A 12,808-nucleotide genomic window follows, 5' to 3' on the forward strand; every position below is an offset into this window, starting at 1 on the left:
AGATAGACACAATACCTTTATTTTATTTGTTTATTTTTATGTGGTGCCAGGGATCAAACCCAGTACCTCATGCATGCTAGGCAAGCGCTCTACTACTGAGCCACAACCCTGGCCCCAGTTGCCTGTATGCTTGATTATTGCCATTCTGACAGGAGTGAGATGAAATCTGAGAGTAGTTTGGATTTGCATTTCTCTAATTGCTAGAGATGATGAACATTTTTTCATATATTTGTTGATCAATTGTATTTCCTCTTCTGTGAAGTATCTGTCCAGTTCCTTAGCCCATTTATTGACTGGGTTATTTGTTTTTTGGTGTTAAGTTTTTTGAGTTCTTTATATATCCTAGAGATTAATGCTTTATCAGAAGTACATGTGGTAAAGATTTTCTCCCAATCTGTAGGCTCTCTCCTCACTTTATTAATTGTTTCCTTTGCTGAGAAGAAGCTTTTTAATTTGAATCCATCCCATTTATTAATTCTTGATTTTACTTTTTGCGCTTTAGGAGTCTTTAGGAGTCTTGTTAAGGAAGTCAGATCATAGGTGAAGATAGGGCCTATTTTTTTGCTCTGTTAGGTACAGGGTCTCAGTTCTAGTGCCTAAGTCTTTGATTTACTTTGAGTTGATTTTTGTGCACGGCGAGAGAGAGACATTTAATTTCATTTTGCTACATATGGATTTCCAGTTTTGCCAGCACCCTTTGTTGAATAGGCTATATTTTCTCCAGTGAATGTTTTTGGCACCTTTTTCTACTATGACAAAACCATATTTATGTGGGTTTGTCTCTGTATCCTCTATTCTGTACCATTGATCTACAAGTCTATTTTGGTGTCAATATCATGCTGTTTTTGTTACTATATCTCTGTAGTATAATTTAAGGTCTGGTATTGTGATGCCTCCTGCTTCACTTTTTTTGCTTAGGATTGCTTTAGCTATTCTGGGTCTCTTATTTTTCCAAATAAATTTTATGATTGCTTTTTCTATTTTTTGGAAGAATGTCATTGGGATTTTAATAGATCTGTATAATACTTTTGGTAGTATGGCCATTTTGGTAATATTAATTTTGCCTATTCAGGAGCATGGGAGATCTTTCCATCTTCTGAGGTTTTCTTCAATTTCTTTCTTTAGTGTTCTGTAGTTTTCATTGTAGAGGTCTTTCATCTCTTTTGTTAGATTGAGTCCCAGGTTTTTTTTTTTTGTTTTGTTTTGTTTTTTTGAGGTTATTTGGAATGGAGTAGTTTTCCTAATTTCTCTTTCAGTGGATTCATTGCTGATGTATAGGAATGCATTTGATGTATGGGTGTTGATTTTATATCCTGCTACTTTGCTGAATTCATTTATTAGTTCTGGAAGTTTTCTGGTGGAATTTTTGTATCTTCTAGATATAGAATCATGTCATCAGCAAATAGTGATAGTTTGAGTTCTTCTTTACCTATTTGTATCCCTTTAATTTCTTTCTTTTGTCTAATTACTCTGGCTAGAGTTTCAAGGATGATGTTGAATAGAAGTGGTGAAAGAAGACATCCTTGTCTTGTTCCAGTTTTTAGCGGTAATGCTTTCAATTTTTCTCCATTTAGAATGATGTTGGTTTTGGGTTTAGGATATATAGCTTTTACAGTGTTGAGGTATGTTTCTACTATCCCTAGTTTTTCTAATGTTTTGAACATAAAGGTGTGCTGTAGGGCTGGGGATGTGGCTCAAGCGGTATCGCGCTCGCCTGGCATGCGTGCGGCCTGGGTTCGATCCTCAGCACCACATACAAACAAAGATGTTGTGTCCGCCGAAAACTAAAATAAATAAATAAATATTATTTAAAAAAAAAAAAAAAAAGTGTGCTGTATTTTGTCAAATGCTTTTTCTGCATTAAGATGATCATACGATTCTTGTTTTTAAGTCCATTAATATGATAAATTATGTTTATTGATTTCTGTATGTTGAACCAACGCTGCATCTCTGGGATGAATCCCACTTGATTGTGGTGCACTATCTTTTTAATATGTTTTTGAATGCGATTTGCCAGAATTTTATTGAGAAATTTTGCATCTATGTTCGTCAGGGATATTGGTCTGAAGAATTCTTTCCTTGATGGTCTTTGTCTGGTTTTGGTATTAGAGTGATATTATTCCAAACTCATTGAATGAGTTTGGAAGGATTCCCTCCTTTTCTATTTTGTGGAATACTTTGAGGAGTATTGGTGTTAATTCATCTTTGAAAGTCTTGTAGAACTTGACTAAGAATCCATCTGGTCCTGGGCTTTTCTTGGTTGGTAGACTTTTGATGGCATTTTCTATTTCATTACTTGAAATTGATCTATTTAAATCATGTATCACCTCCTCATTCAGTTTGGATAGGTGATATATATCTCTAGAAATTTGTCGATGTCTTCAATATTTTCTATTTTATTAGAGTATAAGTTTTCAAAATAGTTTCTAATTATCTTTTGTATTTCAGATGTACCCGTTGTGATATTTCCTTCTTCATTTTATATTTTAGTAATTTGAGTTTTCTCTCTTTTTCTCTTCATTAGCATGGCCAATAATAATAATTTAAGGAGAAAAAGTTTATTTGGGGGCTCATTTTCAAGCGGTCTCAGTCCATAGTCAACTGGCTCCATTTCTTAAGGACTCAATGGGATGCTGAGCATCATGGTAGAAGAGTGTGGTAGAGGAAAGTGGCTCAAGACATGAAGATTAGGAAGGAGAGAGACTCCACTCTCCACATACAAAATATTTATACTCCAAAGGCATACCTCCAATGCCTACCTCTTCTAGCCACACCCTCCCTGCTTAGTTACTACTCAGTTAATCCCTATCAGGGGATTAATTTACAGATTGGTTTAAGGCTCTCATCACCCAATCATTTCTCTGCTAAACCTTCTTGCATTGTCTACACACGAGCTTTTGGGGGACAGCATACATCTAAACCATAACAAAAGGACACACAGTACAACCCAGTTTTAGAGATGACAGGTGGTTGGGAATGAAGTTTTGCTCTGCACCCCTCTGATGTCTACTTGGGACCATGTTTTGTTCACAGGTATATGAACTGAATGGGGAGATCCACGATCAGTTGTGGGTAGTGAGGGCTTACCAAGAAGTGGCTGACAAGTTTAAAAGGACTCATCCTGAATTTATGGGATTCAGACTCATTTTTTCGGATTACAGGTGAGAGAATATGGCTGACGCTGCTAGAGTTGGGAGAACAGGATAGAGGCACTGTGCTGGGAGGGGAGCAGAGAGGAGGAATAAGGTTGGAGTCTGGGGGTCATCAACCCAGTGATTAATGCCACAGGGCTGTGGGTTTGGTGTGTGCATTTTTTTGTGAGTGCAGAAGTTAAGATCTACTTTGAAATCCCTCTAGTTGGGGTCTTCACAAACAAACTGAAATGAAAACCTGTGGCATTTTTCCAGATAATTCTAAACTATGAGGCCACACTGGCCAGGGTGATGATAGGTATAATATTTTTGCCTGAATGTTAGGATAATTGGCCCACATTTTTGCTTCCATTTGTTTGTTTTGGTACCAGGGATTGAACCCAGGTGTACTTAACCACTAAGCTACATCCCCAGCCCTTTTTTATATTTTATTTAGAGACAAGGTCTTGCTGAGTTGCTTAGGGCCTCAGTAAATTGCTAAGGTTGGCTTTGAACTTGGATCCTCCTGCCTCAGCCTCCGGAGCCACTGGGATTACAGGTGTGCGACACCACACTCAGTCTTTTTTTCCATTTATTGCTGGGGTTTTGCCTAATGTCAGCTGCCTGCTGTGTGTGGCCATGTATGAGGTCTTGATAGGTCACAGGCCCTGTGTGACACTGGCTCAGGTCTGTATGTGGAGACCCCACAATAGCCATGTGTGCATGATCTAGGGGGATAGTGAAGAAAGACCCACTACTTCCCCAGTCGTACGTGGAATGCTTTATAGCTTAATTTTGCCGAATGAAGAGCTCTGCCCTTAAACTGAAGAGCAGCTGATCTTATGTGGTGTGACCTGTCCCTAGCCAGAACCATGCAGAAGGCAGGCAAATAGATGTCACTCTGAGTCAGGGCAGGGTAAGGGACACCAGTGGGATTGGGCAGGCAGTTCTCCATCTGCTCCACCCACCCATGAGGCTGGGCTGTGGAGAGCCATCAGACTTACCAAAAGCCAACTCCCCAGTCCTGTCTCCAAGTTCTCCTCTTTCCTGTTGGGAACTGCAGGAGCTGAGCCCCTTGCCTGTGTGCTAGTCCTTCCCCCAACCCCAAGAAGAAACTCACAGGATGAACCAATATGATTGCTCCTTGACACCAGTAGTCCCCTCCCAGGGCCAGTGGTAGGAAGGGGTGAGGGCTGACCTGAGGGTCAGTGCCCTCCATGTTCCCTTAGGCTCTGCAAGACGCCATGGATGGGAGTCAGGCAGGACTTCTTACTACCCACAGGATCGAGGATTAGAACAAGTGACCCAGTAGCTGGGCAGAGACCTTTGTGCCATTGTGACTATACCAGCCTTTTGTCACTTAGTACTTTTGTTGTGTGTCTGCTTGCCTCACCCGTCCCATGGACTTGAAGGGAGAAGGTACAGAGGGAAGCAAGACAGCTTGGGTATATGCTTTCTGGAGTGCCCAGGGTTTTGCTGACTTAATCAGCAAATGGCCAAATGGTTACTTGATCCAGTTCCTCCATCGGGGATTTGGGTGGATTGTGGCATTTTGCAGGCGTCCAGTGGACAAAGGACCTCCACATTTCATGACCCACCCTGCAGGGATGTAGGGCATACCTGGAACAGGCCCAATTTAGCCTCATGCAAACAAGTGAAATTTTTCCCATGGGTCCCCTTATCCACCTACTTCTCAGAGGCTGTGGGTCTCCCTGGAGCCAACAGGGCTCCTGGTCAGGAATGATTTGGTTGGGCTGGGGTCATGTGTCTGGTTTTGTCAGGGGTTGCTGAATACTTTGACCTAAGCAAGCTCCAGGCAATGATTCTGTTAATGCTGCCATCTCCCAGCTTCTCTCTGTCTCTCTCTCAGGACCAAAAGCTTGGCTCTCATTGCACATTCTGTCCGAACCGCCATCAAACTTCGAGAAGTATTCCCTGACATCATAGCAGGGTTTGACCTGGTAACCAATTCTGTGAAGAGAAGGGGGGAATGTGGGGTTGCCTGTGGCAGGCCAAGTAGGCTGTTCTTTGTAAAGGGGACACCTTATACAGAGCAGTGCTCACCAACACCCTTGGGCTGTAGCTGCTGACCCAGCAGAGCTGGCAGGATTTAGCACTGACCCTCTCTCAGAGGCTGTGGGTGATGGCAGCCATGGGAGAAAAGAAAGCAGAAAAGTCACATGGCTAAAAAAGAAAGTTCTAGAATAAGAAAGGAATTCAGGGAGTTTAGACAACTATGGGCTTGTTCTACATTCCCCTACCTTCCACCCTTTTATTTAGACCAGTGGTTCACCTATGCTGGGTTTTTACAACTGTCACCTCCTATTGTAGCACACAGAAGGGAGCAATTTGAGATGGGGCTAGTAGCCCTGGGCAAGTTCTCCAGGATGGTGGGGCACAGTGGCCCATGCCTGTAATCCCATTGGCTCAGGAGACTGAGGCAGGAGGAAGTTCAAAGCCAGCCTCAGCAATTTAGTGAGGCACTTAGCAACTCAGTGAGACACTATCTCTAAATAAAATATAAAAAAGGTCTGGGGATATTCTTTGGTTGAGAACCCGTGGGTTCAATCCTCAGTTCCAAAAAAGAAAAAAGAAAAAAAAAATTCTCCAGGATGTGGAATTTGTCCCTTCCATCTCCCTGCCTCAGCCTCTGGAGTTGCTGGGATTACAGGTGTGTACCACCAGCCTGGCCCTACCAGTCATCCTTAAAATTTTGTATGACTTAGGTCTCAAGAAGCAGTGGCAGGGTAAGAGGAAGGCTGTTCCTAGGCTGCAGTGTATACTGCCAGCAAAGTCAGGCCTGTGCCAAGCCACATGTCCCCTCATGTCTGTCCTGCAGGTGGGGCGTGAAGACACTGGCTACAGTTTATATTACTACAAGGAGGCTCTGATGATTCCAGTCACACATGGTGTTCAACTACCTTACTTCTTCCACGCTGGGGAGACAGGTGAGCTATAGTGAACACCAGTAGGGAACAGAGGAGGTGGTCAATAGGAGAGATCCTCATCAGCTCTTGGGGTCCTGTGGCATGCAGGGTCATCCTCTCTATGCCTCGTGGCATAGGCCACAGGCAGTGTCAGACCCTTACCCATTTTCATAATCCTGAAAGCAGTCTGTGGAAAGGGGATAAAGTACTCAATGACAATATATTATCAGGTACTTCATGTATATTATTTCTATTTCTCACCCCAATCTTCCTGGGAAGTGTTTCTATTTCTATTTTATACACGAGTGTTACTGGTCCATAGTTAAAAGAGTTGGTGAGTGCTTGGCATGGTGGCACACACCTATAATCCCAGCGGCTTGGGAGGTTGAGGCAGGAGGATTGCTAGTTCAAAGCCAGCCTTGGCAATCTTAGGGAGGCCCTAAGCAACTTAGAGAGACCTTATGTCTAAATAAAATATAAAAAAGGGCTGGTGGGCTGGGGTTGTGGCTGAGCAGTAGAGTACTCACCTAGCACATGCAAGGCCCTGGGTTTGATCCTCAGCACCACATAAAATAAATAAAGAAAATAAATGTATTGTGTCCAACTACAACTAAAAAATAAATATTTAAAAAAAAAAAAAAGGCTGGGAATGTGGCTTAGAGGTTAAGCACCCATGGGTTCAATCACCAGTACCAAAAAAAAAAAAAAAAAAGATCTGTGAGTAGTAAAACCTGAATTTGAACCCTTTCTGGTGATTTCCATCTTATAAATGAGTTATGACTGAGAAGTTAACTGACATACTCAAAGTCACACTAAAACTGACAGGACTTGGACTAGAACCAGGGCTGCTCTGTCCTCTTAGGGTATTGTCCACACTCATCAATGCCAAAGAGGAAAATCACCTTAAGAAGCCATAGCTGCTATTCTTTCTGAAATATCTTTAGCCTAGCTATATCTTTGTTCCCCAAAGCTCAATCCATGGGCTCACTCAGACAACTTTAAGTGCCTCCTATATTGTAGTTCTTAAAGTGTGTAAACCCTAAGACATATCATGGATGCAATTTCAGATCAAAAGGTAGATTTAGGGGAGGCTGTCCCTATGGGGCCTAGAGGAGAGAAGATCTCTGCAGCAACTCCCTGCCATACGCACAGGAGATCAAGAAGATAAGGAGCAGCGGGTAGCTTGACCTCACAACCAAACTTAAACCTTGCTTTATCATACCATCCAGTAGAGGAAGTGTCCCTGTGCATTCATCTCTTCTTCCTGACATTTGAGTCAATTTAGATCCAATTTAGATCAAAGTCTGCTGTGGGAGATTTCAAGAATTGTTCTTGAGGAATGGGGTAGGGGTATGGGGTTGTTAACCTTGAAGAGCTTATAGCCTAGTTGGGAAAATTATACTTACCTATGTGAAAAAATTTTTGGCAGTATAAAAACAGTGTAATACAGATCTAATCTAGTATGTATGGTCCTTGGAGACAATTTTGCCATGACTTGGGTATTTAATTCCCAAAAGTAATGTCCTCATTTAAAAGAAGAAAGTAAATATTTTATTTTATTTGGGTACTGGGGATTGAACTCAGGGGCTCTCAACCACTGAGCCACACCCCCAGCCCTATTTTATATTTTATTTAGAGATGGAGTCTCACTGAGTTGCTTAGGGCCTTGCTAATTTGCTGAGGTTGGCTTTGAACTCACAATCCTCCTGCCTTAGCCTCCCAAACCGCTGGAATAAGAGGTGTGCATCACCATGCCCAGGGAATTTTTCTACTTTATATGTGGATTAGTTAGGGTGCCTTTGGGTGCAAGAATGGAACACATACATCCAATGGATTGGGCCTATTTATTTATTTATTTATTTAAGAGAGAGAGAGAGAGAGAGAGAGAGAGAGAGAGAATTAATATTTATTTTTAGTTTTCGGCAGACACAACATCTTTGTTTGTTTGTGGTGCTGAGGATCGAACCCAGGCCGCATGCATGCCAGGAGAGTGTGCTACCGCTTGAGCCACATCCCCAGTCCAGCCCATTTATTTATTATCACAAAATAAACAATCTCTGTTGTGCTCATTAAATTGATGATTTTTGCCCTGCTTGGGTGTTGGATGGTGAAGTCACATTCAGGTGTGACCACATCCAGTGAAGCAAAATATGAAACATTTTCATCCAGTGTATTTTTTAACATCTTTAATTTTTGTTTATTTATTTTTTATGTGGTGCTGAGGATTGAACCAGTGCCTCACACGTTCGAGTGCTCTGCCACTAAGCCACTACCCCAGCCCCAGTGTATCTATTTTTATTAGGGAGAAATTCCAGAAACTCCCTACCAGAGCCAGGCATGGTAGTATGTGCCTGTAATCCCAGCAGCTGGGGAGGCTGAGGCAGGAGGAACACAAGTTCAAAGCCAGCAATTTAGCAAGGCCCTAAGCAAGTTAGTGAGACCCTGCTTTAAAATGAAAACTAAAAAAGTAGGCTGGGGATGTAGCTCAATGGTTAAGCACCTCTGGGTTCAATCCCCAGTACCAACCAACAAACTCCTACCCAGACCAGCATTAGGACTGTCCTAGCTGCCAGGAAGGATGGGAGTCTGGATCTGTCATTTCACCCTGCAAAGAGAACCATGGCAGCAAGGAGAGTGCAGTGGGCATGGCTGGGGAGGAGGCTGCAGGAGCATCTGCTCTGGCTTTGTTAGTGGTGGCCATTGGAGTCTAGCAGTTGATGATGTCTCATGAACACTGTTAAATCGATAAAGGATCCAGGCACAGTGGTGCACACCTGTAATCCCAGCGACTCAGGAGGCTGACACAGGAAGATTGCAAGTTCCAGGCCAGCCTTAGCAAATTAGTGAGGCCCTCCACAATTAGTCAAACTTTCTCTCGAAATAAAAAATAAAAAGAGTGGGAATGTAGCTCAGGGCAGGCACCCCTGGGTTAAATCCCCAGTACACACACACACACACACACACACACACAACACACGAACATCTCTAAATAAATAAATAAAATAAATGGATAAAATTTAAAAAGGTAAGAGGGGCAGAGGTTGTGGCTCAGTGGTAGAGCGCTTGCCTAGCACGTGCGAGGCCCTGGGTTCGACCCCCAGTACCACATAAAAATAAATAAACAAATAAATAAACAAACAAAAAAGTAAATAAATAAAGATATTGTATCCATCTACAACTAAAAAATAAATATTAAAAGAAAAAAAAAAGAAAAGGGATGAGGATATAGCTCAGTAGTAGACACACACATACATACACAATCTACAGAAGAAAGTAAATGCATATAGATAATTATACTGACATTATAAATAGTGTTCAGTATATTGTTGTAAAGATCATAAAGATCATTGTTGTAAGGGTTTTGCTACATACTAGTTGAACATCCTTGATCAATTTATAAAACCTATATAAGGGGCTAGGGGTGTAGCTCAGTGGTAGAGCACTTGGCTAGCATGCATGAGGCCCTTGTTTCAATCCCTAGCACCACAAAAAGCACCCAAACAATAACAACAATAGAAACCTATGCAACTTTCAACTTTCTCATCTGGTTAGTAAATAAAATAATATAGTAAGAGAGAGAACAGGCATACCATACCTCCCTTTAGCATAGTTACAAGAAAAATATATGGTATGTATGTTAATTTCTCTTTGTTGCCTGGGAGAGTTGGAGTCTTTACCTGTAGATGATCTATGGGTCAGATCCATATATCCCTGTCAAAACTATCCTTTTTTCCCCCAGACTGGTATGGGACTTCCATAGACAGAAACCTTATAGATGCTGTAATTTTGAATGCTACCAGAATTGGACATGGATTTGCTTTGACGAAACACCCAGTAGTCAAGGCTTATACTCAGAATAAGGACATCCCCCTAGAAGTGTGTCCCATCTCCAACCAGGTATGCACAACCCTTGGGACTAATCTTATGATCTTCTTGCCCCACTTCAACCTCTGTTTTTACTTTTTCTCTATAATTTCTCTCTCCTTTACTCATTCTTCCACTCTCCCTTATCCATTAATAAAGTTATTTAGGAATGGCCTTTTGCCTAAACCACTCATAATAAAGAGGCAACAGTAAGGGTCCTAATGGGTGGGGGAATTTGAGCAAAGCTATGCCCAAAGTGAAAGGGAACATCAGGCAAGAAGTTAAAGGGGCCATGGGATATTGCTGCTTCCTGCTGTTTCTTGGGGCTGTTTGTGCATCTGTCTTGCTGTATTTGAGAGACTTCTCTGAGCAAGACTCAACAGTGAGTCAGACATTGGTGCTGCTGATAAAACTCTGGGAACATTAGGAAGAGCATGGGAACTAGTTCGGAATGGGGATGGGGATAATAAAGGAGCTGAGTGAGCTCACAGCCTTACCTCCCTCGTGATGAATCTTTTTACAGATCTGCAGATCAACATTTGCCTTTCTCCCATGCCTCCTATTGAACAGGTCATGAAACTTGTGTCTGATATGAGAAACCACCCTGCAGCTGCTCTGATGGCCTATGGGCATCCCATGGTGATCAGCTCTGATGACCCAGCTGTCTTTGGTGCTAAAGGCTTGTCCTATGATTTCTATGAGGCCTTCATGGGCATCGGGGGGAAGAGGGCTGACCTGAGGACACTCAAAAAACTGGTCACAAACTCTATCAAGTGAGTGTCCTGTGTATTTCCCTGAACCTGCCCCTCCCTACAGCTGTTTTTATTTTCCTGTTTTGTAGTACAGGGTAGGGAACCCAGGACCTTGCCCATGCTAGGTGAGCACTCTACCACTGAACTGCACCCCATCCCACCATTTGTTTGCCTTTTCTTAGAGATTTGAGACAGACACCTCAGTGGTTTTTGTGGTTCTCCACATTGTCACTGACTTGTTCTTGCTTTCAGACTGGGGAGATGTGTCCTCTGCAAGAATCTAAGGTCCCCTCATGTTTCCTGTCCTATTCCCATTTCCTTCCCTTGGGCTGACCTGTGCTCTTCTTCTTGCAGGTATAGCTCCGTGTCAAAGACACAGAAGGACCTTTTTATGAAAGTTTGGAAGCTCAAATGGAATCAGTTCATAGATTTTCTGGCTAGGAGGCCAAGGTGAAGAGAAGACGGCCATTTATTATCTCTGCATCCCTCCACTGGCTTCTTCACCTTCTTTCAATTATTCTTGAATCCACTCCAGGATAGCCTCCCCCTTTATTTCATAGCAAAACTGATCTTGTGAAGGTCATTGCTGGCCTGATATTGCTTGATTAGAAACACTTGACCAGATGTTCAAACTCATGTTTTTCAAATATTCTTTTAATCACAGTGACATCAGCTCTCTTGTTTTTGTCCTCTCTGCTGGCCATTGCTCCGGGTTTCCTTTTCCAAAGTTTCTTCTCTATATGGTTGGATTTTAGGACTCAATCCGGGTCTATTCTTCTAATCCTAATTGTGTTACCTTCATTCCTGCCTTTCTTTTTTTTCCCCCCCGCTCCTCCTTCTGAATTCATTTCTAGCTAGTCTCATCTATTCGTTTGATTTTTAAATACCATGGATTTGCTGATGATTCCAGAATTTATCGATTCACTTGGAAAGCTCACTAGGATCTCAGAAGCCTATTATGTGCAATGCTGAACTCTCAACCTTCTGGACTCTTTTTGAATTCTTTCCCTTGTCTTTCCCACCTTGGTAAACAGTATTTCCACCTATTCTCCCGAGTTGCTCAAAGCAGAAATTTTCAGGGAAATTCTTGATCCTGCTCTCTTTCCCACTTCCCACATCTAAATGTATCTCTAATCCATCTGTGTCTTTTCTCCGTTAGCTGAGTCCCAGCCACTGTTACCCCCTTGCCTGAGGCTTCACATTAGCCTCCCAATTGATCCCCCTTTTGTTACCAGCAGCCTAGCTCAGGGGACCCTGCCTGGATCCTGGCTGGCTGGTTTCTGCCACCCTCCCAAATAATAGGCAAAGGTTGGGAAAAAGAAAAGTAAACTTTATGTAGTTTGAGCAAACTGGGAAGAAGCAGCTAGATTGCTTTGTGCCATTAGGTAACGCTTTTCTTCTCTTTGTGCTTTCTGATTCATTTTTCACAGTTTGATTTTTTTAACTGTTAAAAAATTAAAATAAATCAGGATACTTTGTTGTTCACAACCCAGTGCACCGAGAATAAAACCCAAATGTTGCAGCAAGGCACAGAGCATCCTGTCTAATCTGGATCCCTTCCAGCATCATCCTACCCAGAAACCCCTAGTACACCAGAATCAGGCCACACTGGTCCTTTGTTCCCCAAGTGTCCCAATCTGTACCCCCTGCCAGGGCTTTTTCTTATTCTCTCTGCTTGGAACATGCTCTTTCCATTCTTGTCTAATTCACTCCTGTTTACCCTTCAAGTTTCAGGCTCATGTCACTGTCTCAGGAGGTTTTCTCAGTCCCCTAAACTGTTATTCTGCCTTGAGGTACTTTGCTCTTTTCCATCACAATTCTTACCACCATTTGTAATTGCATATTTATTTGTTTACAGTCTCACCTCACCAGGCTGTAAGCTCTATGTGAGCAGGCACTGATGACTGTTTCTCACAAGCTACACATACTCAGAGCAAGCTTATTTATGTTCCCAAACCTAGTTAGTAGGTTAGCACTTAATAAAGGTTGTGTTGAATGCACAGGGGCATCTGTATCTGTGTTGTTAGTTTTTTTTCTTTGTGTGTGTGTGTGTGTGTGTGTGTGTGTGTGGTGCTGGGGATTGAACCCAGGGCCTCACACATGCTAAGCACTTTAGCACTGAGTCATATTCCCC

At 42.4% G+C, this 12,808-nt stretch overlaps 1 protein-coding gene across 2 annotated transcripts in view; it reads left to right on the forward strand.

The window, feature by feature from the left end:
• Positions 1 to 12,688, forward strand: part of Ada2 (adenosine deaminase 2) — a 39,526-nt gene extending 26,838 nt beyond the window's left edge. Inside the window, exons 5-10 of one of the 2 annotated variants that reach the window (XM_046459867.2) lie at positions 3,034 to 3,161; positions 5,002 to 5,092; positions 5,971 to 6,079; positions 9,798 to 9,955; positions 10,493 to 10,695; positions 11,029 to 12,688. In XM_046459867.2, coding sequence (XP_046315823.1) covers positions 3,034 to 3,161; positions 5,002 to 5,092; positions 5,971 to 6,079; positions 9,798 to 9,955; positions 10,493 to 10,695; positions 11,029 to 11,128 — 789 coding nt within the window. In that variant the 3' untranslated portion in view covers positions 11,129 to 12,688. The remainder of the gene's footprint in view (positions 1 to 3,033; positions 3,162 to 5,001; positions 5,093 to 5,970; positions 6,080 to 9,797; positions 9,956 to 10,492; positions 10,696 to 11,028) is intronic. The other variant, XM_046459868.2, reaches the window with a different exon arrangement.
• The last annotated feature ends 120 nt before the right edge of the window (positions 12,689 to 12,808 follow it).

The sequence above is a fragment of the Marmota monax genome, unplaced genomic scaffold (assembly GCF_021218885.2).
Source record: "Marmota monax isolate L192 unplaced genomic scaffold, Marmota_monax_Labrador192_F-V1.1 WCK01_AAM20220418_F8-fsc00163, whole genome shotgun sequence".
NCBI classification, from domain to species: Eukaryota; Metazoa; Chordata; class Mammalia; order Rodentia; family Sciuridae; genus Marmota; species Marmota monax.